Source organism: Strix aluco, chromosome 6 (genome assembly GCF_031877795.1).
Source record: "Strix aluco isolate bStrAlu1 chromosome 6, bStrAlu1.hap1, whole genome shotgun sequence".
Lineage (NCBI taxonomy): Eukaryota > Metazoa > Chordata > Aves > Strigiformes > Strigidae > Strix > Strix aluco.
The window spans coordinates 30,205,321-30,229,787 of NC_133936.1; the positions used below are offsets into that span (position 1 = coordinate 30,205,321).

The 24,467-nt window shown below is 42.5% G+C and overlaps 1 protein-coding gene across 4 annotated transcripts in view; it reads left to right on the forward strand.

The window, feature by feature from the left end:
* The first annotated feature begins 808 nt into the window (after positions 1–808).
* The window catches only part of CREB1 (cAMP responsive element binding protein 1), a 39,958-nt gene continuing 16,299 nt past the window's right edge, over positions 809–24,467 (forward strand). The window contains exons 1-5 of one of the 4 annotated variants that reach the window (XM_074829380.1): positions 810–1,099; positions 12,848–12,918; positions 15,185–15,263; positions 19,245–19,366; positions 22,747–22,893. In XM_074829380.1, coding sequence (XP_074685481.1) covers positions 19,253–19,366; positions 22,747–22,893 — 261 coding nt within the window. In that variant the 5' untranslated portion in view covers positions 810–1,099; positions 12,848–12,918; positions 15,185–15,263; positions 19,245–19,252. Of the gene's footprint in view, positions 1,100–12,847; positions 12,919–15,184; positions 15,264–19,244; positions 19,367–22,746; positions 22,894–24,467 lie in introns of all 4 variants that reach the window. The other 3 variants (XM_074829381.1, XM_074829379.1, XM_074829382.1) reach the window with 3 other exon arrangements.

The following is a 24,467-nucleotide window of genomic DNA, read 5'->3' on the forward strand; positions in this document are numbered from 1 at the left end:
CAGCAGCGAAGGCCGGTTGCTCAGGACTGGGGGATTTCACGGGGATCTTGCGTTACAATGGAGCAGCAGTCACCCTGCGGCTGGTTTTGGGCTGCCATGGCTGGACAGCCACTGGGGCAAAGAGGTCAGAGAGCAGGACGGAAGTCGCAGCCCAGAGCAAAAACCAGGCAGTAGAGGAAGGTTTAGAAGAGCAAGATGAAGGATGCGAGCGCTTCACCACGTGGTGAGGGGACGCCAGGCAGGCAGGAGGCATTGAGGCGGGGCAGAACGGCCTCACCGTGGCACCTCACCCGCCATGTTGTGCCTGGGAAGACAGGGGGTGGCTGGGTCTTGGGGCGAGGATCGGGGGGCCTGAGGAAGGGGGCCTGAGGAAGGGGGCCTGGGCGGCTGCCCTGGCAGTGGGGTGCCCAGGGAGGGGATCCCCCGCGGGGAGAGGGGGCAGCCCCGCGGGGCCGGGGCGGCAGCTCCCCCGGGCGCCAGCGCGTGCGTGGGGACGCGCTTGGTGAATTGGGAGGTGCCGGCGCCCTCCGCAGGGTCTCCGGGGGCGACGGGCCCGCGCTCGACCGCGCTCCTCCGGCGCGGCTCGGCCCTTTCCGTGAGCGCTCGCGGTTCCCCGGCCCCCTCGGCCCCGCTCGCGCGTGGGGGTGTGGGGGGGGCCGGGCGCGCCCACCCCCCCCGGCCCCGCGGGGTTCTTTCCGCGCGGGCTGCCCCGGGCGGAAGCGCCGTTCGCGCCTTCCCGCGGCCGCTCGGCTCTTTCCGCCTCCCCTCCGGGGCGCTTCGTTCGTTTCCGCGGCCGCTCGGCTCTTTCCGCGGGGGCCGGCGGCGCGCTCGGCCGTTCCCGCCGCCTGCCGGGCGCTCGGCGTTTTCCGTGAGCGCTCGGCGATTTCCGTGCGGGCCGCGGCGCGCTCGGCGCTTGCTCCCTGGCTGGCGCTCCTCAGTCGGCCGCTGCCTGCCTGTCGCCGGGCTGGGAGCGCCTGTGTGTGTGTGAGTGACGCGGCGGAGGTGTAGTTTGACGCGGTGTGTTACGTGGGGGAGAGAATAAAACTGCGGCGAGATCCTAGGCGCGAACGAAAGCAGTGACGGAGCAGCCTGGTAACCGGTAAGAGGAGGAAGGCGCCCAGCAAACAGGGGCGGGGGGGAGGGAAGGAAATGGAGCCCGGCGGGGACCAGGGGAGCCGCCGGGCGGCAGGACGCGGGGGCCCGGCCTTGCACCGCCCGCGGGAGGGGCGCCCGCTTTAAAGATGGAGCCGAGCCCTGCAACATCCCCGCCGCCGCCGCGCCGCGAACAAAGGATAATGGCGGATGGGAGCCGGCCCCGGCGGCGGCGGCGGCCGCCACGGCCGGGCGGCGGCGGCGACTCTGGCGGCAGCCAGCGGCGGCGCTCAGCGCGGCGGGGAAGGGGGATCGCGCCCCCCGGCCCCAGGAGGAGGCGGCGGAGGAAGACGACGAGGGGGGAGCGGCGGCGGCGGCGAGGGGCGCCCGCGCACCCACCCGCGCCCCCTCCGCGGCGGGGCGCCCCCTCCCCGCGCCGCCCCTCCGTCTGCGCCTCAGCCCGCGTCCCCGCCGCCGCGCAGCCCCTCGCCCTCCCCCCGGCGCTGCCCGCCTCGGTCGGCGGCGGCCCCGGGCGCGGCCTCCCGGCCCCGACGGGCTCCGGGGACGCGAGGCCGGCCGGGGCGGCGGGCAGCCCTCCTGCGGGGCCGCCCCGGACCCCGCCGCCCGCCGCCCCGCGCCCGGAGAGTTTCGCTTCCCCGGTGACCCGAGTGCGCTGTACAAATAAATAAACAAACTCTTGCCGTGATGGAAGCGAGGACGTGGGGCGCTCCTAGGCTCTGTAACACGCTCCTAGGCTCTGTAACGAGAAGTTTTTAATAAAATCTGTGGACAGAAGCTCGGGCCAGCGCTTGGTCTGGTGGTTTACTTTTATTTGCAGCGTGGGGCACGGGCCGTCTCCGGGCGGCTGCGGAGGGGTAATGGGACTCGGTCACCCAACACCGCGCTCGGGGGAAATAACCGAGGGAAGAGCTTTAAGCCCGATGCGCAGATCACGTAACAGAGAGACGGTTCCCTTTTGCTGCGTTCTTTCTTTCCTGTTAGTATTTTTAACCCAAAGTGAACTTGAGCCTCGCCGTGGCTGGTAAATCTCGGTTTGGGATTTGCTTTTGCCAGTTTTCCCCAGACTCTTAGGTGCTGCACAGCGAGCAGGATTTGACCTCTATCTCTGCTTTAATAGCAAATGTCAACTCGGCTGCCTTTTCCACCTTACACCAGCCTTGCCTTGCTGCAGCTGTGAGGTTTTTTCCCATTTTGTTGCCTAGAATAGAAGACATTATTTTGACTTTTATTTCTACTTTCAAAACCTGGATATCTGCATTTTTGGGTACAGTAGTAAAGTAAAAATAATGTGGCAGTCTTCTTAAAAAAGCTTTTTTTAACCAAAGGTTGTTACACCTCTCAAATGTATACAGGGATAAAAAATTTTTATAGGTCATATGACTTCTTCCCAAAAACTTTTTTTTTTTAAATTCTCCCTCTTAAATATTGAAATGCCTGCACATAATCTGCTTCTGGAATAACACCTGTCATAATTTCTTTTTTTCCTTGGGATTAGAAACAAGTTTCCTGGTTTTTAAATAAAGGACTAGAAGCTTATTTAGGAATATCAAATATCTCTGTTTAGTCCCGTTGTGACCACCAAACACTGTTGCAGAGTACAGGAATATTGAGACTCTACTTGCTGTTTTCCCTGTATCAACAAATGGGTATCTTAACAGTAAAATGTGAAGTCACTGAAATAAGTTTTTATTCAAGATGGCTATTTGTGATTCACATGTGTAGATAGGCCTGGCCTGCCTTTCTGTTTTCTGTCACTTCCACCACTTCTTTTGAAATGAAAGCCAAAGGTGGTCTATATCACTTCACTCTGAATAATACCAACATGAAAATAGGGCTTCTAAAGTTGCAATTGATTAATAGACATCTGAGGACTTCAGTAAGCAATGTAGCTGTTGATAGTGATTAAAGAGAGTGTAGTTGGTGTATTTCATTCATTCTTGGTTTGATGGAATATGCACTTCATTTTAAATACAAAAATGCGATAGTAAATCCCTGCTTGTTTTTTGTAGCTTCAGAAACACAACATTTTATTTATCCTATGTCGTAATAGAGTGGAAGACTCTCAGATCCATATTTGCTAACACAGATCTCTGCATTTCCTCACCAGCTTTGTATACTCACAGATCAGAGAGAAAAGGGAACAGGGAGGTGGTTGTGTATTTGCTAAGCATCCCTTACAGGTGACCTAAAATGAAATATTTGCATGTAGGAAAGAAGGGTGTAATAATTTTTAATGCTTTAATTTCATTGATAGAACATCAGTGTTTAGATTAGTACTCTCAGCTTTGTGTCTGGATCTGCAATAAATGGTATGCATCTGATCTATATGTAATTTTTTTTTTCTCCCATTATTTTGGTGGTAAGGGTGTCTGTAACCCAGGTGAAAAAAAATCCCAAAGGTCTGAAAGGGGAGAGGGGTCTGCTGATACAGAAAATTTAGAAGCATCTCATTTAGACTGTCAAGTCATCAATCTGTCTGTTTCCTGGAAGCCTGCACCAGCGTAGCTATTGCTGGTACTGATGTCAAATATAAAATATTCTGTAGTAGCTGATCTTATTCTGGAAAGTAGGAGTTCTGCTGCAGTAAGAAACAGCCTCTTGCCTAAGTGCAGCTGCAGCTCTGTAGGTGCAGATTTTGATAGCAGACAAGGCCCTGACTAGGAATTTCTGTTGACACCCTTTTGAAACAAATGGGATATTCACACTTCACCTCTATTTTCGGATCTCTGGAAGCAAGTGGAGATCAATTACTCATGCCACACTTCTCAAGGCTTTTGTGCTGTGAGAAGACCGTGCTAGCTTTCTGCCACTAATCTAAAGTTAGTTTCAGGGGACATGACAGCAATCCTCATCTACAGAAACAACCCTACAGAATTTGGTTTGAGCTCTCTGGTGCCCTACCTGCATACAGTTGAATTTTCATGAGAAGGCAGTGATTTTTCTCTGAATCAAAAATTGTGTTGCCTCATCTGCAGTCTGTGTGGTCATATTTCATGGTGATTATGAAAACCTGAGCAATCTGCGGTTAACAATCTTTGTACATCACCCAGCATGGAGGCATTGGTACCTATTTTCTTCTGCAAAACTTTTAGATCACTTGGTTGTACCACAGTTAAAAAGGTGAGTGAGAACAAATATGGCACCTTCCATTTTTCCATGTTTCTAAAACAGACTTGTCAGCTGTGCAGGGGATGAAGATGTGTCAGGGTTTAGTTGGTCTTGTAGGTAAAAAAGCATTTGAAAACAAAGATTTTCTCATTTCATGCTGCTGCTGTTTTTTTCTGGCAGTGCTGGATTTAGAGTATCCTGTGCAAAGTGGAGAGAATAGAAAACTAGGTGGTGGAAGAGACACTTAAAGGGGAGAGGGTAAAGAATTTGAAGGAAACATGTTCCTGTTTGGATGCATGTATATATCTCATATATATATAAAAAAAAATGTAGAAATTTACATACAAATTTAAAGAAGCACTGATGCTTGTTAGGTACTCTCAATGATTTTGAGTGCAGTGCATAGGTACAGGGTTTCTTTTACCACCTGAGATAATAAGCATACCTGGTTTTCTCCTGAGAGTATTATGAGATTTGGCATAAATCAAGCCCATTAGGTAAAAGATGGAAAAACAGTTCCAGTGGTAGGAGAGTCCTGCCAATTGTTGTTCTGGATTTTCATTACTTTTCAATTGGTCTCTCACACAAGACACACTAGCTGGTTTAGACAAAACTGCAGAAAGCCTTATAATGAACTATTTTGAAGCTACCTTCATGCAGGAAACTGAAACAAAAATGTCTACCCTTGATGTTTTCACACTTTTTGGAGGGGAGAGTTCAAGTGACGTGTAAAAATCTCAGATACTCTGTTGTTCCAGTGATAGCTTGTTTGGTCAGTGAGGTTATCGGCAAAATTTTTTTCCCTGCATTTGGAAGAACTGTAAAGCTGGGTTGTATTTTCCTCTTTTGGCAGAAACTTTTTCAGATAGCTTTCTAAACTTAGAAAAGAGCAGGTTCTTTCCTTGAGCAGACTCAAAAAAAAAAAAAAAAAAAAAAGAAATCCAGGAATTTAGTTAATCTGCTGCCTGATGGACTGAAAACATAGTTCCACATACGTTTTTTTGACAGTAGTATTGGCTGAAGCATAGTCCATGTCTGGTGATCATGTCTTCTTCATTGCACTAGCACAGATGTTTGGGCTACTCCACGGTAGACCTGACTGGGGAAATGATCCAGCAGGGTGAGGGGTGGGGAGCCTGATTATTTTTCACCTGGATCATTCACACCCCTGGTTGCTGCCAGCATAATCAGGGGAAGGGATGGGACTGGAATGAGCAGGAAGATAAGGGCAGCTCAAACAGCAGCACTGCTAAATGAGAAAATGCAGCCTACATTAAAAAATGTAAATTATTACTGTGTTTATAACTAAGCTGGATGGCACAGATCCTGTTGTGGTGGCTCTTGCTGCAGCACTGGAGCATTTAGCTAAGTTTAAGTTTTTACGTGTGCCTAAATATGAGCAAATGAACATGAGCAACAGCTGTTCCCAAACTTCAATATCATGCCTACCTAGTTTGTTGTGCTACTTATTTACTTGGCTTAAATGCCTTTTGTGTGGTTTTTTAACAACGATTACGTTCACTTCCTCAGTCCTGTTCTCACACGTTTTGTTCTAACCTTCCGTCACCATTCTCTGCAGCTCTTTGCTGCAATCTTCTTAATCATCTCTCTAGCAACTCTGCAACCTCCTGTGACATTTTGGCTCCAATATTACATGCATTTTTCTGAAAGATGCTACCCTAAATCTTCTCTTGTTCTCTACTGCTATTTCAATATCAATTGGCTTTTGCTTTCCCTTGCACCTTTCCTAGGGCTTGAATGTAAAATCTCTTCTCATCTAGCTTATCTTTTATACCCCATGGAATAATGGATGAGAAGCGTTATTTTCTGAGCCTTTTCCTTCCTCTGGCTCTGTGTAGCTGGCCCAATCTCAAACTCTGCTGGTGCCTGTCCATTCCTCCAAGGGACATGTAATATGAGCAGGGTTTGTAAATTTATGCCTTTGTAGATTGTAGAGAGCTTTCTTTTGGAAAAAAGCCTAGGGCATTACTATAGAAGTAGGACCCCTGCCCCTCTTTGTGAAACTCATCTGAATTTTTCTGCTTTGTGCTGATAGGAAAATTCTGGGAGATACCAAGGGAGGGAAGATGTGAAAAAGGGCACTGTGTACTAACGCCCCAGCATAATACCAACAGAAGTCGTCTGTTGCTGTGGTTTCATCTGAGCTGATACAACTGTATGTGACTCTCCAGAGACAGACATCTTACTCCTTCCTTCTCTCCTGCTCCTGGTTGTATGATGTTCGGCCATCCCTTATGTTGTAGGTAAAATCTAATGAGCCAGTTCAAATCACTAACCCAGGAGAAAACCACACTTTTTTGTTAGGTTAGTTTTCTTCCGTGTGAGTGAGCTGAATCGGTTGGTGATTGGGATGCTTTTAGTACCAACACTGGTGCAAATTTGCAGGGAGACTGTAGGGAAAGAAAGGAGGAGGATACAACTTCCTCCCTTCAGCAGCAGAGAGCTGGATCACCAGACCCATCTTGGGGAGCTGCAGCGCATCCATGATTCGGTGTGAAAGAAGGAAGAGTTGGGCTCTGTCCATGGTGATCAGAGCCACATCAGTTTGTCTTTGCAGTTAGGAAAGCTAGAACACAGTAAGTGTCTCAGTTGAAGAAAAGGAAAGTTTCCCTCTTGAAAGCCTGGTGACACCTGTGTGGTTGAACTAACTACTCCTTATCAGAGGCGGGTTTCAGTCTTCTCAAGCGGTTAGATCAGTGTAACTCTTAGGTCCCTTTCTTAATGAGGAGCTCAGTCAGAGGGGGAGAATGATATATAACATTTCTTTAACCAAGCCCAAGTTGAAAGATGAAGCTCCAGAAGGGGTCCAGGTCCAACACCTTGGTGTAAATTCTGTCAGTTGGCCCAAGAGACCTGGGTGGTGAGCTCGCTTTAGTTTCACTGTTACTATAAACTGATAGATGCCTTGGCCTGTCTTCCTGATTTTAAAATAATAATTGTGGCTGAAGCTACTAGCATGGAAGCTGTAGCGTAAAGTTAATGTGGAGTGTATAATCAGTGCACGTTATCTTCGGCTGGGTAGAAGAAGTGTGTTATCTGCTGCAAACAACAGCTTTATCAGCAGTGTGGCTGTTTGAAAAATGTGTGTCTCTGCCCAGTCCTCAGAAAGCTAATGTTGACTATATAAAAAATAATCATCTTGTTACCAGCCTCCCTCTCTGCTTAAGAGTCATCAGTAAAACCGTAGTAATCAAATTACAGAATATAGATGTTTTCTTCAGCATCTTTGTTGACTTCCCATAGTCTTGTAACCATGATGTGATCTACTTTGCTTTCATTGGCAGGCCTGGCTGCAGCAGGGTAGACTCTGCTCCACCTTCCCTGTTCCTGCTCCTGTGCCAGTAGCACCTGTATGACTGTCTGTGAGGCAGTGAACTGGATTGGAGAACTGGTCCAGGATAAAAATAAGTTGCATTTTCTGGTCTGTCTGTAGCGCAAATTGGTTGCCGAGTTCCATTTACTACACAGCCTCAGAGACAGCTGTGAAGGTGTAAATGAGAAAGAGTCCAGAGGAAAGCAGAGCCTGAGCTGGCAGTGCTGCCAGCAGAAATGCTTGTAGTTGCAGAAAGCAAAATGGAGATTTTCTTTTGTGTGCAACACACTGATGCAAAACACAGATTCTGTTTCTTTGTCTGGCCCTTTCTGGTTCATCAGTGGCTCCCATTGCTTACTCAGGGTCATCGTTCTGACCTTCAGTATTAGGAGCAAGTCACGTCTCTGTTTTGTGGAGACAGCTGTGTTGTCCACAGGTAATGCAGGTCTTAAACTCCAGTTAAGTATTTGAGAACTGAGATAAATCATTCTCTGTTCTGGAGATGATACTTTTACAGAGTAGATCTGCCTGGCAGGTTATCTGAGAGATCTTTCTCATTTAAGAAGCTCTCCTGCCCCATCCAGGCAAATATAAAAATACATGAAAAATAAAGCAGAATCCACTCGGTTGGTAACATTAGTCAAAATTACTTTACTACAAAATGTGGTCACCATTTTGTTTCAGTTGTTTTTTAGGGAGAAGGTGGGTCATAGATTTAATGTTGGTGCATTAAGCAAGATAATGCATCTGCTATTGCTTCAAGACTAGCACTAATTGACCAAGCAACGATGATTTCAATATAACTAGTAAAGCCAGAGCAACTTTAGGATTTAAAATATTTCCAAGTCTGAGTTGTGGCTTAAGCCCCAAATCTTATGGTTTTAATGTTGCAATAAATTCTGTGAATATGATGCATTCAGAAATTGGGCAAGGACAGGGTTTGTAAGGGATTGCTGTTTTTCTTGGGCATACTTGGGCATACTTGGGCATACTCTACTGTAGCACTCCAACTGCGGAAAGAATTCAAAGGTTTTCACTTACTTGAGAGTGTTGAAGCAAAAAATAGTCTGTACTGCCTGTAAAGAAAGAAACAAAGCTATTAAATCGTAACAAAAAGTATGTTGTTGTACAGATACAGGTTATTTTGAATTTATTTCAGACATTTGACTTTATAGCTGGTAATTGTCAGCTTTGTATAAATAATTCAGTCTATCTTACTTTCCGATGACCAGTTCTAAAGATAATCTATTAATAAAACAGTGAAAGCATTGGTCTGAAACATCCATTTTGTTGTGTTTTCTTTCTGAACTCATTAGAAGTGTTGTGGTTTTTTTAAACAAGACACTGCAATATTTACCAAGTTATATAACTTCATGTTCTTATACTACGGGTTGAACTCTAGATAAATACCACCTATGTTCCAAGCATCAAACGGAATGAGCAATGATTGTTTTAATAGTTTATGCCCATAAAGCTTGCAGCATAAATATATGAAGTGGCATTTTTTATTAATTAATCCTTTAGCCACTGACATTCAGAAGTGGGTTAGAAACATTAACAGTGGAGCTGCCCTTCTCACCAACAGACAGATCTCAGCACAGACACAAATTCTACCTAAAATTCTCTTGTCAAGTTTAACTGTGCTGCTGATAATACCTAAAACTCCATGCTTGCCCTGAATTTCTTAACTGATTTGATAGTTCTCTGAAACAGAATGATGCGAAAACAAGTGTGATCTGTATCAGCTCAGGATTCCAACATCTGACCCTTTTCAATCTGCAGTGTTTTGCTGAGGTGACCTACAGTATTCAAACCTCGGGCTTTTCTTTTTTTAAATTTTTACATGAACAAAACAAATGGATGATGAAATTCAGATAACTAATTTAACATTTTAGACCAAACAAAGAACTTCAAATACTGGCAGTTGCTCTCCCTCCTTATAGGATGGGAAAGGAAAGATTTACTTTATTGATGGGAAAGTCCCCTGAATTTCTGGGACTTTCCAGAAGATTAAGTTTCTGAATATAAATTTACATTCATATTACATTAAAGTGTCATCTTTAATCAGTGTCATCTCTAAGAACCTTCAGTCCAGTCTTATAATACCCTATTCTGATAAATGTGACGTGTCTGTTAATATTTTTAGACTGTAAAATTAACAGAGACTCTGGAAACAAATGGCTTTGGAATAGAAAGATTTCAGGTAATAATAAACATGTTTAAATGGTTATCTGTCTTTATCACATTTATGCATATGCTTCCATTAAATCATATCTGGTATGTAATTTAAATTATTACAATTAAGGAAACACTTTTATGTAGGTGATTCCTTTCTCTGTTATGGGTGTAAGATTATTACATGTTATATTCTTGGCCCTTGGGCTTGGAGCACTCAGGTTAACCAGACTGATGGGAGTCTGTGTAATGATCCAGTTTTTATTTTTTAAGAAGTTTTCCTGATTTGCTCTGAGCACCTAAAGAGAGCTGGGTGATCTTCTATATAATTTAAAAGTAGCTTTTGCTTTGTTCACTTAAGCATTTGTCATGGACCCAGCGATTGAGAGTATGTGAGTCTCTGTACCACATATATAGAGCAAACCCTCGTCTTAACAACATCATAGTCTTAATTCACTCTAGGAGAGTAGCTCTGTTGAGCAGTCAGTCATCACTCCTGTTTGCTAAAAAGTTTCAGTAGTTTCCCCACCTTGGTGATAAACGTTTATTTAATACAAGCAAGTGTAGAGTGTCTCCTTACAGAGTTGCATGCTGCCACAGGTTTGGGTTTGCAGCAGTTCCTCCAGCTGATGCCTCTGACCTGGGATGTTTAAAGGTTGCTTGGAACGGGGATAAAGATCCTTACAACATGTCAAAACATTGTCAGATATTTTATGCAGCATTTAGGTGGTTCCTATTCTGCCAGAAGGACTGATGGGGCAGTAAAAGGCCATAAGACACAGAAATGTATATGGAGGAGAACAAATATGAGCCATCTGAATGACTCTTCAGGTCAAGTGGAAATTCAAGTCCTGACAGGTCTACCCAGTGGTAAAAAGGAACACATGCACCTTCCTAGACGGATCTTAACCTTGCTAACATGGCATCATTTTCTGCTCCAAATGCTCCTTTCATTGTTGGTAGGGACATAGTCTTCTTTTCTAACATCATCTCCCATTTTCTCCCTGTCACTGGGGAAGGAGAAGGTCTCTGTCCACTTGCAGAATTAGCTCACCTTTCTGTCGCTCTGGATTGCCTTCGCTCTTCTGCTGGAACACCTTCACATGCCAATGTCTGCTGTGAAAGGAGGTGGCCCGAAATGTTCTGCTTGTTGACCAGCACAGCAGGATAAATTATTTATTTGGCCTGTCTAGGTAGCTGGATGGTACCAGAGCAGTTTCTAAATAGCTCGCTGTGCCAACCAGATACAACCTACCTCCTTACACAGGGGTCATGTAGCTGCTTTAGTGTGGCGCTGAGCCCAAGCTAACAACGCGTACTAAGAGGTAGGGTGTACCAGCTTGGGCACAGGGCCTCGTTAGCAGAACAGAGATGTCAACTTACTGTACCTATTGCTGTACTCACATTACTTGCATTCAGGCTGCATTAATACATCCCATGGCTTTTAGATGGGTGCTGGTTCACATCCAGCAAGCTTTCACCACAGGCTGAGCAGATGCCGTCCCCACCTCGCTGTGTGAGGAACCTGCTGTTTGCAGAAGTGAGCACTATTGGTGAACTGCAGCCATCTGGTAGCATAAGAGGGGCTCCCTTTTAGAGACACAGACACACACACAGAAAGATACCTCACTGGTCTTAGTACAGATGTAGTCGTATCTTTTTTAATTAAAAACTGCCATCAGACTAGTGTGTGGTCACAGTTTAGCACTGAAGTTAGAAGTGCAAATATGAGAAGTGGCTGGCTTCATGTCACTGCAGTCAGTTGTGCTGAGAGGTCAGCTTCAGATCTCGTGGAGTAATTTATTCCTCAGTTCTCCACGCACTGTTTCAGTCAAAGGTAGAACGAGAATTTGACTAAGGCCAGAAATTAAACCTCGTCATGTGTGGCTATCCTAATTATTTGCTAGGCCTATACCAATTGCAAAGAGCTTGTTCCTGGATTTTGTCATGTGTTCAGCAGGAGAATTAGCTCCCGGATGCTGTCATAAAAAATAATTTGATGCCTGTATTTTATGTTGTGTTAAAGATGTCTGCATCTGGTACTGTTCAGATACGCTGTTGTGATAATTTTTATTAAGTAACCAGCAGCTGCACATCGCAAAGTGATCCACAGTACTGTCGGCAGACACTTGCAGAAAAGAGGCGTGTATTTTGACAATTTCACATGGTTTCATTTTCATGAAAGGAAAGCTTTCTACAGTTAGTAGGAATTACAAGAAATCAGCATAGGTTGAAAATTAGGTGCTTTTTATGTTCTAAAAATAATGTCAGAGAAAAGATGGTAAACTGTAGTAAAGTGTGGTCAGTTTATATGTAAATGCACTGCATAAATATGACATTGGCAACAAATGTGTAAGAGCTACAAGATGTGCTGAATTCTCAGAAACATGCAAGTTCTCATGAAGTCTTTGTGAATAGATTGTATATACTGCCCAGGATATCCTTAAAAATCTCTTACTTTCTCTAAAATTCAGTTTGCAGGCATCTTTTGGGGTGTTGTGGGTTTTTTGCTACACATTCACTAATGGTGTTTATAAGTAGTTCTCACAATCCTTTTGCATGTTAAGGATCACAGACACAAAGCATGTAAATTAGTCTTTTAATACCCTAAGTGCATTCAATATGAGGACAGAGCATTCATAAATAGAACAGATTTATGGATTATGTTTTCAGTAAGAATATTAGTTACCCACTGACTTTTTTCGGTGGAGGTGATTGTTGAGGCCATTCTTTTACTTCCACTTCAACTCGGCCCTTGCACTGCCCTGACCCAGAAGTTGGCATGAGCATTGAGTGGCTGTGGGTAAACCCATTCATAGAAGTGGTAAAAGGAGATTTAAGACAAAGCAGAAAACTTAGGTTGTGTTCACAGTATGACACACCATCTTGCCACCCCAAGGAGAGGGCAGGAGGAGCAGACACCCCGGGGGCAGCAGCAGGGGCAGTGCCAGCTTGGGGTGACAGAGAGATCTGGTGTAAATTGCAATTCCTGTGCCAACCCACTGTAGTCATTAGTGACAGAGAGAGATAATTATGGGCCTGTCTTGTCCTGTTGAGCATTTATTACTGGTTATGTGTTAGCTGTAAATAAAATTATTTTTCTCTGAACATTTTCAGTCTGGCAGCCATTGAATGGAATTCATAAAGCAGCTGTTGAGCCGCAGCTGAAAGGACTGCCGCACTACAAGGTAACAGTGGAAATGTTTACAGATTTCATGTGAATGTCCTCGGTAATTACACTGAAAAGGTGAAAACAAATAATAGCATACAAGAGCAGTGTTTGATGACCTTTTCCGTGCTTTCATGGTGGATCTGTGGCTTTGTAAAGCCACATATAGTAAATACAGAGTGAGTCAAATTCCTGGAACTTTGGATGGTGGAGCTGTATTTGCTTCCTGAACAATTGTACTGGGCATGCCTGCTATGAATAAATCCAAATACAGGGCTTGAGAAACAGGCATTTCCTCTATTTTCCTTCCCTCAGCCCCCTTGCTACCTTGGCCATTCGCTGCCATGAACAGCTGGGTGGCTGGATACTGAATGAGATCAGGAACCTAATGTGGCAGGAGAAGTGGCCTCTGCAGGTGATGGCTGGGTGCATGTCTGACTGTATGTGGCACAAGTTGGGCTTAAAATAGGGATAGGTTTGTTTGGTCTCTGCTCTGCACTGTTTCTAGAGTCAGTCATGTTCTTCAGAATCTGGGTGTGTACTTTATTAAAGAAGAGGAGAAGGAGACTTTAAAGCGAGTCGCTTGGTGAAGCTGTGCTTACTTGTGAGCAGGTTGTGACAGTACATCTGAGGTGTAAAGCGAACCGTGTGGCCTCAAGGTGTAGTTATATTGTATGGCAAATAACTGTCAGCGTAAGCATTAACTGGTAACAGTGAGTTGTCACTACGATGTTAATAAAGACAAAGAAAATAAAGGCTTGTGGGGAGAGGTATATGTTTTACTGTGCCAACTGGTACTACTGAAAAACACAGAAAGCTTTGGGGCATTCAGGACCTTCACATATGAAAGTGGATGGAGAGTTATATCTGCTGTAACAGCCACAGTGAGGTATTTTGGTTCTTGGATTTAGTGGTGTTTGGGAGAGGACCTCCACCTTTTTTCTCCAGTCTGTCCTGGAAGAAAAAAAGCAGCCTTGTCTGCAGAGCAGGAAAGCTCTGGCTCATGTGAACAAGGAGAAACCAAGGAGCAGAGCCTAACGTTCAGGAGAGATGCTGGAGTTTATGGGGATATTTGGGATAGTAGAGAGAAAAAGAAATAAGAAAACAATATATACCAGGGAGATCACAGACATATCAATAGGTGGATATTAAAGAGTGAAGAAGGTGATATGAAAGCTGTGGGAAGACAGAATTCTATCTTCCTGGCTCTGTAAGCAGATGGGAGGGGAGGTAACTGCTCATGCTCTGAATATACAGCATTGATGTTCACTTTGAATAACAGAGATTACAGGAATTACCATTATCTGTAGCACACCTAGTTTAGCATCCTGTCTTTAAGATACTGAAGATCAGTAGGTACCTCAAAAGACTGTTGGAACCTGCAAAAATGACATGTGACATCATCTCCCCCCCCCCCCATGAAAACCTTTATTTGAATTTTTAAGGATTAGAGATTGATTTAAATCCTCACTCATGAGGTTTTATCTTCCTTTCAGTTCTGCACTACTTTTGGTATGAAATAACCACACCAATTCTGGATATTCTTGGATATTTTTGTTATCTGTGTGCATGCCTAACCCCTCTTTGAATCCCGATAAATTGTTTATCAGTAGCGGCATCAGTGTTCTATTTGTGCAGTACATGAAGTATCACTGTTCATATTTTTTTAATAGATATTTTTAAATTTTTTATTTTATACTTACAAATTTGCCACCTTTCAGCTTTGCTGTTCCTATAATCAGACAGTGAATGTTTCTTGTTTACTTACCCTGTTACTAATTTAAGTATAATTTTAGTGTTTGAAGCATTTCTCTCCTTTCTGAGGTAAATAATACAGTCCTGTCCAGTCTGCTCATAAAACACATTTTCATTGCCCCAAATGCTTGCTTTCTCTGAACATGCAGATTCCACAGAACCCATTTTTAAGATGGGCTCCCAGTCTCCTCACTGTAATCCAGCTGATATAGAGGGTACATCTATACCAATATAGTTTTTAAAGATTGCCCTGTATCTTATTACTGTTGCAGTCTGACACTTTAGCTTTTTGTGTCATAGACACATGTTAAGGAGGAACCTGAAGTGAACTACCTGCAGTAGTGCTGAGCCCCCTTGCCAGGTTTATGCAACTGACGGATGGGTTTGGATTTTTCTACAGTGTGTGTAGTTCGGTTTCCCCTACATTCTGCAACTGTTTGTGTTTATTAGCATCCATCTTCTGCTGTCCTGGTGTAAATTCAGCTAGTAGAGTTAGTTATCTTCTGCTGAACTTCTTTCTCCCGCTCCAGGTTTGGCTAAAACAAATTACTGGGTGTCAGCTGAATGTTTTGCTGTTTGACTCTTCACCTCTGCAGTTTCAGATCATTAGTAAGTTTGTTATTAATAAAGTACTATTAAGTACAATAATAGCTCTTTTGAACTAATAAAGGAAATTGTGTATTACGTAAAAGTCAAGAGTTAAATTGTCTCCAACCAGGTAATCTCATCAGCTTTCTTAACCTGTGTTCAGAACCTATCGCCAGGGTGTTCTAGGCAAGCAGACTCTGGTTTTCCAACTCTGGTTGTTAATAGCTGTTTTTTCAGCTGGTTTCATTTAGAATACGTGGTTCAAGATGAGCTTCAGCAATTACTAATTTTTTCTCAAAGTGTGGGGAGGCTGTCCTCTCCTGACAAGATGGAAAGTAGCCTGGAAGCAGGGAGGAATGAGAAGGTGTGCTCCCTCTGCTCCCATATGCCTTCTCAGCCCCAGGCACTTGTTCCCCACCAGGACACTTTCAGATCACTGCCCCCATTTGAGAAGTCCCAGTGTGGTGGCTGCCAGGGAAATCAGTGCCAAGGAGTGGGGTAGGCCACTGCAAATGAGGCGGGGGGAGCAAAAGGATGGGGTGGTGGGATGGGCCTAAGCATCCACAAGAACAGAAAGACACTGGGGTACTGGTCAGCAAAGCTTGTCTAGACTAGGGGTGTATGAGAGCTTAGAAAGGAGGTGTAAGGATTGGCATTCATTTGTATGGTTGGGGAGGTTAAGGTTTCAAACCAAACATCATTTCATCTGTTACATTGTAAATTGCAAGAACTAATAGGCATTTCCAACCTTAATTTCAGCCATTATAGGTTTAGCCTTACACACAACAAGTATTTATGTTCTAGATGCCTGGTCTTGACAATCTTGATCATACTGTACTGTTAAAGCAAACATGAAACAATGTAGTAATCAGTGTATCTGAAATATGATGTCATGATGCTCAGAAATCTTATTCCTTCTTTTTCTCACGAGTTACTGTAACAGGTAGTAGTGAAGATGTTGGAATACAAATACTGTGATGTATAAGTGCACGGTAAATTGAACCAAACTCAAAGAGTACTTAGAACCTGCAAATAATGCAAAACTAAGAGCTTGTCCAAAAACTACAAGTCACGTTGGAAACTTGCTTAAACTGCATGTGTCAAGATGTTAATCTTGCAGGCTGCTTCCTGCATTGCTTGGTGCTTAGTGTATGTTATGAGGAGGTTCCTTGTAGGTGTCTGCAGTTCACATTAAGAATTTGATTTACGAAATGTTGGTGTTGTAGAGGAGGGAGCACCTCAAACAGTTAATGCTTTTGCTGATTACATATGCAAAAGATGATGCAAGTGTGGAAACCAAGCTTGTAAAACCAGAGGTCCTTTGCTGAATAGTGTGTGAGAGGACTGGAAATTCTTCCTAGGAAGACATTGCATTTATCAGCAAGGATTTGGCAACATCTCAACATCTACCTTTGCAGACACAGATAAATACCTGATTCAAGAGACTCCTCACTTAAACATTTCATCTGTTTCTAGTCCCATTTGTATAGCAGTTGACTCCATATTGGACTCATGATTTCTGTCAGCAAGCAAAAGCATTATTAGTTTTGCAACATACTTGAATTTGTAGCTGGAAAATTGTTTTTTAAAGTTCTTTTCAAATGCTTGGCTGGGAGATGTTGCTGATGCAAAAGATCTGCTCCTGAAATGGTTCTGATGAGGTAGTCTTTTGGCTGGAGTCACCAGGATACATGCATAAGGAATTGGGGGAAAATTGTTGATTTGCTTACCTTGGTCAAACTGGCTGATACTCACAAAAAAAGTGATAAAACTAGATATCTCCTTAAAAATTATAAAAATCAAAGGGTCTGGTTTGTAGTTTGCACTTTTGAAAATACAGAATACTCAAAAAAAAATTGGGCATATAACATAGGGGACTACGACTGTTAAAATACAACTTGTGTGTTTAAGTTGGGGTAGAAAACCACTTAAACTTGTCATTAATTAAGCCTTTGAGAATGTTTGGTGCTGTGTATTACACAATAGTAATAGTGCATGGATTTTCTTTTGTGCTTTCTGGAAGATGAAATGCAACGTGGAGAAAACTTGGTACTGTAGGAAACAATGGATTTGTATTTGCATGGATGCAGGCTATTCTTGAAATTCTTATAAAAATTAGAACGTCTAGACTACTTAAAATGCAGTGAGTTTACAATTAATCTATTTCATGGCCAGTTTACTAGTATATACATATAGGTAGAGTGTTGTTTACCTGTAAGCATTACTTGGTTTATGTGGGACAAAAATCATGGCAACAGGGAGAGGCAGAACAAAATTCTGGGTGCTTAGAAGAATTTAATCTGCTTTTTCAAAAAATTTGTAAGTTTTCTTTCACAGTTTGTTTTTAAGGAAAATCAGGTTTAATTCTTTTCCTTCTTTTCATTTCCTAAGAGTTTCTAAACTGATGTTGGAACTAAATATTTGGTACTTAAACATTTCAGTGTTCACAAACACAAAAGCTTATTTGAACAGTCACTTTCAGTACTAAATATACAGGTTTTGATTTATATACATTGACTTGCTTTCTTTTGATGTGAGATGCAGCTGCTACTTTGAAATGCTGTTTTACCTTTGTTGATTAGCAATCGTTCACTGTAAGACAGAAATTTCATATACTTAGGGTTGAACTGTGATTCTCCTGCTTTAAGCAGCACATCTCCAAAGAGTATTTTCTTTCCTGTAATACTGAAGTATAGTTTGCATTGAAAGGAAAGTTTCCCTGACCTTGTCTTTAAAATGAAATGTCTTCAATGTGATCATGGTACTACCACCTGCATTGATACTTCTGAGTCTTTTCCTTGGAGGGCCAATGAAGTTGAGCAAGGAGAGGGGCATTTCTCCTTCTTTCCACCTTTCTTCTGATCTGTGCATCCTCTGCCTCCAGGCCCTTTCCCAAAGCAGAAATGCTCTACTGGTTGTTTTGCTCCAGCTCAGAAGAGAGGTGTGCTGCCTCAGGGTAGCCAGAGGCCTGAGTAGATAGGGCAGCACAGGGCAGTGCACAGGATTAGTATTGTGGCTGTGGAGGTAATGTCCATTCTTAATATTTGGTATTTGCAGTTCTGTATAATACAGTCGTACTGCTATATCACCGTTTGGAGCATTTCCTTGTGTTTTGAAGTTCTTTTTTATAAATTAAATATTTTCATATCAGTATTTAAAGAACTCAAAAGTAATTTTCACAGATCAGTGCAGAATTTAACATTCATTGCACTCTGCCTACATGCATGGGTTTGGAAGTTATGCAACCTCTTTTTATAGAGTTGTATGTTCTAGTGATCTAGGCTTGCTCAGTTATTGCTTAGAAATATAAATATATTAGGAGCTGTATATGATACAAAACTTAGGTCATGTCAAACTACTATGTACCTCTAAACATATAAATATTTATTTGTACTAAGGTTCAAGTAGAAATGGCTTCCATCGTTATGTGTATTGACTTTACCGAGTAGAAAAGACTAAGTTTGCTGTGATGTAGGGCCATACAGAGTCTGGTTGTGGAAAGAATTTGCATGGAGATGTTGCATATTTAGTTTAGACAGAAGAAAGCTGAAAACTAAGTGCCCAAAACAGAAGCAGTTGTTATTGGTTATCTGCAAATTGCAGTTGCGGGGGGCTGTAGCAGGGCATATTGTCACCTTGGCACTGAGGGAGTGCTCTTCCTGACAAACTGCTGGTCGTTATTACAAATTGCAGAGGTACTCATCATCATAGTGAGTTGCTAAAGCAATTTTTTTAAGATGAGCAAAACACATTTTTTCTGATCTCATTATTGGAGGAGACTGGACCTGTTTTTCAGAAATGTTCACACAGAAAAATCAATCTGAGGCAGACACCTGGCATGGAAAAATTTTGCCTGAATGCTAATAGTTTGGCAACATTTTAATAAGCAAATTAAAGCAGTATGTAGTAATGGGAATTCAGCTGCAGTGATTGCTACCAGATCCACCAAGAATAATGGACTTGCATACCAACCCAGACTTACGATAAATATTGTGATTGTAGGTAACTAAATGACCATGGAATCTGGAGCAGAGAACCAGCAGAGTGGAGATGCAGCCGTTACAGAGGCAGAAACCCAACAGATGACAGTACAGGCACAACCACAGATTGCAACGTTAGCCCAGGTATAAAATCATATGGTGTAATAGATTTACCTATTGGATAATTTTTTTTAATAGGGATAATGTCTGCTCGTGGGCCTGAGAGAAGGTTCCATTGATGATTCTGAAACAGGTGCGATGTATAGTTCCTTTAATGTTTGTCTTCACATTTTTAAAGCAGTAGAGATTTTTAACTTCCCATCACATTAGGCTATGTTCTGAAGAACTGTATGTGTGTAAACTGTGTAACGTTAACAGAATAATGAATGAAAATATTTCTAGCATTCTTTACCATAACCATACCACTGAAGGGTGTTTTTTTCAAAACATGTAATTGACTGTCTTTTTTGGATTGACTGGATTGTTTTGCTGTTATGTTTTCTGTTAGAAAATTGTCTATAGCAGTCAGTTTAATTCTGAAGAAAACAAACTGAAAATATAGATAAATAATGCAGCAAATACAACATCTTATCAGATGGGATTAATATTATAAGCATTATAATCAAGTGGAACAACCTGGCATTTGACAGCTTGTGTTATCCTCTTGTCTCCAGAATTTCACAGAATTGTTGGCTGTTTAGAGAGGCAGTAGTAGATAATTTATTATCCCCAAATTATTTTGGAGAGACAAGAAATGCCGTCCCAGCTACATCTCTAATTTTGGAACCTGGTTTCATTCTTGGATACACTGATGGTTGGCAGAAGCATCTCCATTGTATAAATGAGTACAGAATCTATTCAGCTCTCTTCTGTAACCATTTAATTTTAAAACTGTTTGCAGTCTGCAAAGAACAAACGGGTTTTTTAGATCTTATGGTTTGGGGAATTGAGTGTCTTTTAAGTAGCACAAGTGTTAAACCACTTATAATTTTATAATTAATAGCATTATACCTTTTGGTAAACCAGAGGTAGTGCACTTCCATTCAAGTGATAGTATAGCGACTGGAGCTGTTAAAATGCACAGGGTGATTTTGTTGAGTGAAGCAGTAGTGTGAATTTACAGGCCACCAGCTGCCCTGCACCAGCTTGCCTCTTTGGGCAGTTTTCTCACTGTCTAACTTAGGCACAGGATGTAGGTGGTGTGAATAACACTTCAGTGTGAACCGAGTGGAAGTAGTTTATTTCTCTTGCAAAACCAGTAAACTGCTTCTCACTTGGTATGCATTAAGATTTAGTCCAGAGAAGCAAGAATGTTTTAAATTCATGTACTAGCATACTAACCTCCAGGTAGCTGAATTTACAAGTATGCAGTGGGTTGAATGCACTTTACTTGGGCAAAATTACCCCGGTGCTTGAATGAGAATTTTTTCCAAGTGAGAAGAAGCTCTACAACTATGGTTAAAATCCATGTGAACCACAAAGAAATATGTTATATTTTTCCTCATTTCTTCTGTTGTCATTCACTGTATTATTTGCACCATAGCTTTTCCCCAGGCTTTATATTCCTTGTGGAAGTGATATAACAGTCTAAACGTAATTCCTTGTCTTGTTCACATTAGTGCTACATTATTACAATATTTTTAATATGTGAAGTGGCAGTGTTTGGCATTAGGTAGTGCCCTCAGAGGCTTAGGCAAATCTAAATAACTAATTATGTCAATTCTTTCATTATCTCTTCTAAGGTCACCCCTCTTGTAAGCTTAGTTTAATTGCTGCATTTTTAGTGAGTTCAGAGTAGTTTTCAGAGTCAAAAGGAAACACGTTCCAGTTCCACGAGGTATGAGTCAGAGACATCTGTGGAAGTTACACTCTGCTGTTGGCTTAATTCAACCACAGAGTGGCCTCCAGTTGATCAGTTTTGCCGTCATTGCCAAGGACTATTTAGTCAGACATGCATTATTAAAAAAGGTTGCTTGGCAAAGGAATATAATTTGCCAAAGGAAAGTGCACTTATGTTAATCTCAGCCCCAGTTTCTCTCAGATGTGAGTTAAGTACCACCACATAATGCTGCAGCTGTTTCCCTGAAAAAGGAAGGTAAAGGCAAACACAAATTTGTGGATTAGGGAGAGACAGATGTGGAGGAGAGAGGTCTACATGTAATTCCCTTTAGTTTTCTTGTTAAGCAAGATTTCCTTGTAAGTAGCGGATTTTATGGAAATTCAGAGATCAGCTACTGCAGCTTTTTGAGAACCACATGTTCATGGGGACAGCAGAGGATTTACTTCTGCAGCTGGTACATAGCAGCTCTTTGAGATTAGGTAGGACAGCAGTGCAGCCCCTTCTCGCATTGTAGCTACGTGGATCAAATTTCTTGTAAATGCCATTGAACACTGGAGGATTGTTAAATTTTCCAAACTTGAGTGTTTAGAAGAAGACTGGCTAGTCAGTGACCCATGACCTGGCTGAGGTCTGCCAGAGCAGCTCGCGTTTGCCTGCAGTCCTTCCAAGGGCTGTGATGGTGTGAGTCGGGCACAAACCGAGGGCTGTGTGCGCTGGCACAGCAGCCCTGGCACCCTCCTGCCTTTCAGGAGCCCCCCAGCCGTGAACGCGCTCATCGTGTCACCAGACAGTTGCTGAGTAGTGGACGTGCACTGGGGCATCCGCCCAGCCATGTAGCAACCTTGGTGCATGGCCCTTCAGCTGCCCGTAACAGTCCTTGTGAGCTGCCAGAGTGCCACTTCCCGCATGACGTGAACAGTTTTGTGTGGGCATCGCTGTCCTCAGAGCCCAAGGCCCTGCGCAGGACAGGCGTGCCTGGGCTGAACTCATTAGTGTCTCCCTGGTGGCGTAGCCGCTATGCATACAGGTCTGTGCTGTAGAAACAAAGAAACTAAGACTAGAGTTTGTGTTGACCCGTTACACTGAATCACAATAACTACCTACAAACCATTTGTTTCTGCTGCAAACCCATGGGTTTTCTGTCTGAACACATGGTCAGTTTTCTTCATTTAAGTGGACTTTGCCAGCTACTCAATATGGTTTAGTCTCTAGAAAGTCTGAAAGGTACAACTCCCTAAAAATTTTAACTTCTTACATCTGGCAAACACTTTTCATTTTCTTGAGTGAGAACAAAAATAGCTCCACTCCCATATGTTTCTGCCTTTGACTCAGCAGTGTCTGTAGGAGTATACCCGAGTCCTAGCAATAGCTAACTGAAGTAAGCGAAAGGTAATAATGTGTTTTTATTAGGTTACCTCAAAATAGAGGCAGTTGTGTTTTTCTCATTCTTGTCAGTGGTTTTACAAGCGATGTTTTGAGCCTGCAGAAATTCTGCATTAGATTAATCTGTAAAGTAGGTCAGATGTTGGGCTTAGTCAGTTCAGGGGTTTTATATTATGCTGAAACATTTGGGTCATCTAACTGGGGTCTGGAAGAGACATAATTATTTCACCAAAAAGTGAAAGTGGTAGTGAAGTAAGATTTTCCAGTAACCTAATTTATTCTCACTGTCTCTTCTTTGCAGGTATCTATGCCAGCAGCTCACGCAACGTCTTCTGCGCCCACGGTGACCTTAGTTCAGCTGCCCAATGGGCAGACGGTTCAAGTGCATGGAGTAATTCAGGCTGCCCAGCCGTCAGTTATTCAGTCTCCACAGGTCCAGACAGTTCAGGTACTGACTGAAGAAATTGCTAATACATGAATTGGGCCTTTTGAATAGACCTGCCAGTTCACTGGTTTCTAATGTGTTTGTGTCCTGGATTGTGTTTTTGCTTATATAAACTTTCAAGAGCAATTTGAAGGCAAAATCTGTACAGTATTGGCTACTCTGTGACTTGTTGTCTGTTCTGGTTTAACCACTTTTCACTTTCAAACACTGCTGTTTCATTTCCTTCTAGAGTTTGGGTGGTGAGTTTAACAGCTTCATGGTTTTTCTTAGAGTATTACTCTACTTTTTCTCTCTGCTGTATTTTCATACATCTTTATTGAGTAAGAGTTCATATTATTCTGAAGTGAACAAAAGGGATTTTTTTTTTTTAATAATGTAATCTTTAATCATTAATGAGGCTGATATTCTGGGATGAGAGTCTTTGCTTCTTAGAAAATATTTGCATTGGTTTACAAAACAGATGTCTGTATGTTAATGGTCCTTAAAATAAACCTATCAGTCCTCTCATAAAAATGGTTTTAAAATTTGCCTGTTGAATGTTGTTGGGTTTGTAAAGCCTTAGCATTTTCTCTTCTGTAAAGCAAGACAGATAATGCAATATGATGAGGTAGCTTGAAGACATAGGAGACAAGTAGTTTGAAATCTTTAAAACCTGTAACTTTTTTTTTAAACACTTTAAGCTCAGTGTTACTGAATGCAGAAGGAGAAATTGCTTGGCATACAGGAGCTACACAGGGCAAGGACTGTACATCATTCCTTTGCTATTAGTACACAGAGCTCAAAAAATACTTAGTTTTAAAAAGTAGACATTGTGACTATTTGATATAGATATTTAGCTGGGTATTACTTTAAAAAATAATAAGGCATGCATAATTTAAAACTAGGCCATTGTGATAATAATCTTTGTTTACTCCTTGTCAGCTTTAGTGCTGAGTTTCTGGCAGGCTCTACCCTTCTCAGCCATTGAAGTCAAAAGTTTAGAGTTTTCATCTATCAGAGGTGAACAGTTTTCAGATAAGTGCACAAGTTACTAGCCCAGAGGTGGACGATAAGAGACTGACAATGAAACCATGCTTGGAATTCAGCTGGCTCAGTGCAAAGCCAGCCTGTTTGGGTATTCAAAGCCCAGTAGTTCACAGTCAGCCTTGGACCAGTTCAGGCCCTCTATCTGATAACTGAGATTTAGGCGCCAGCAAGGTTTTTTGGAATCTTCCCTACAGTGCATAAAATGTCAGACTATGAGGTATGTTTCTCACACAGGCATTTCTCTATTCACTAGCTTTAGCTTTTGTATATTTGTCACGTGACTATAGTCTTTTGGAAAACAGTCTCTGTTTTTATGGATTGGAGATATTTCTACATTTTTGGCACACTTTGAGTATAAAATTATTGAAATATGATCTATACAAACATTTTAGCTTTCCTTCATAAACTTTGTCTTTTTTTAGCACAGATGTTCAGAATTGCAGCAGTGCATCTTCATGTATGACATTTTCCTGACAATTCCCCCCACCAAAGGCAGTCTTTCTATAACATATCTACCCAATTATTTATAAATGGATGTTTCTCAGCTTCAG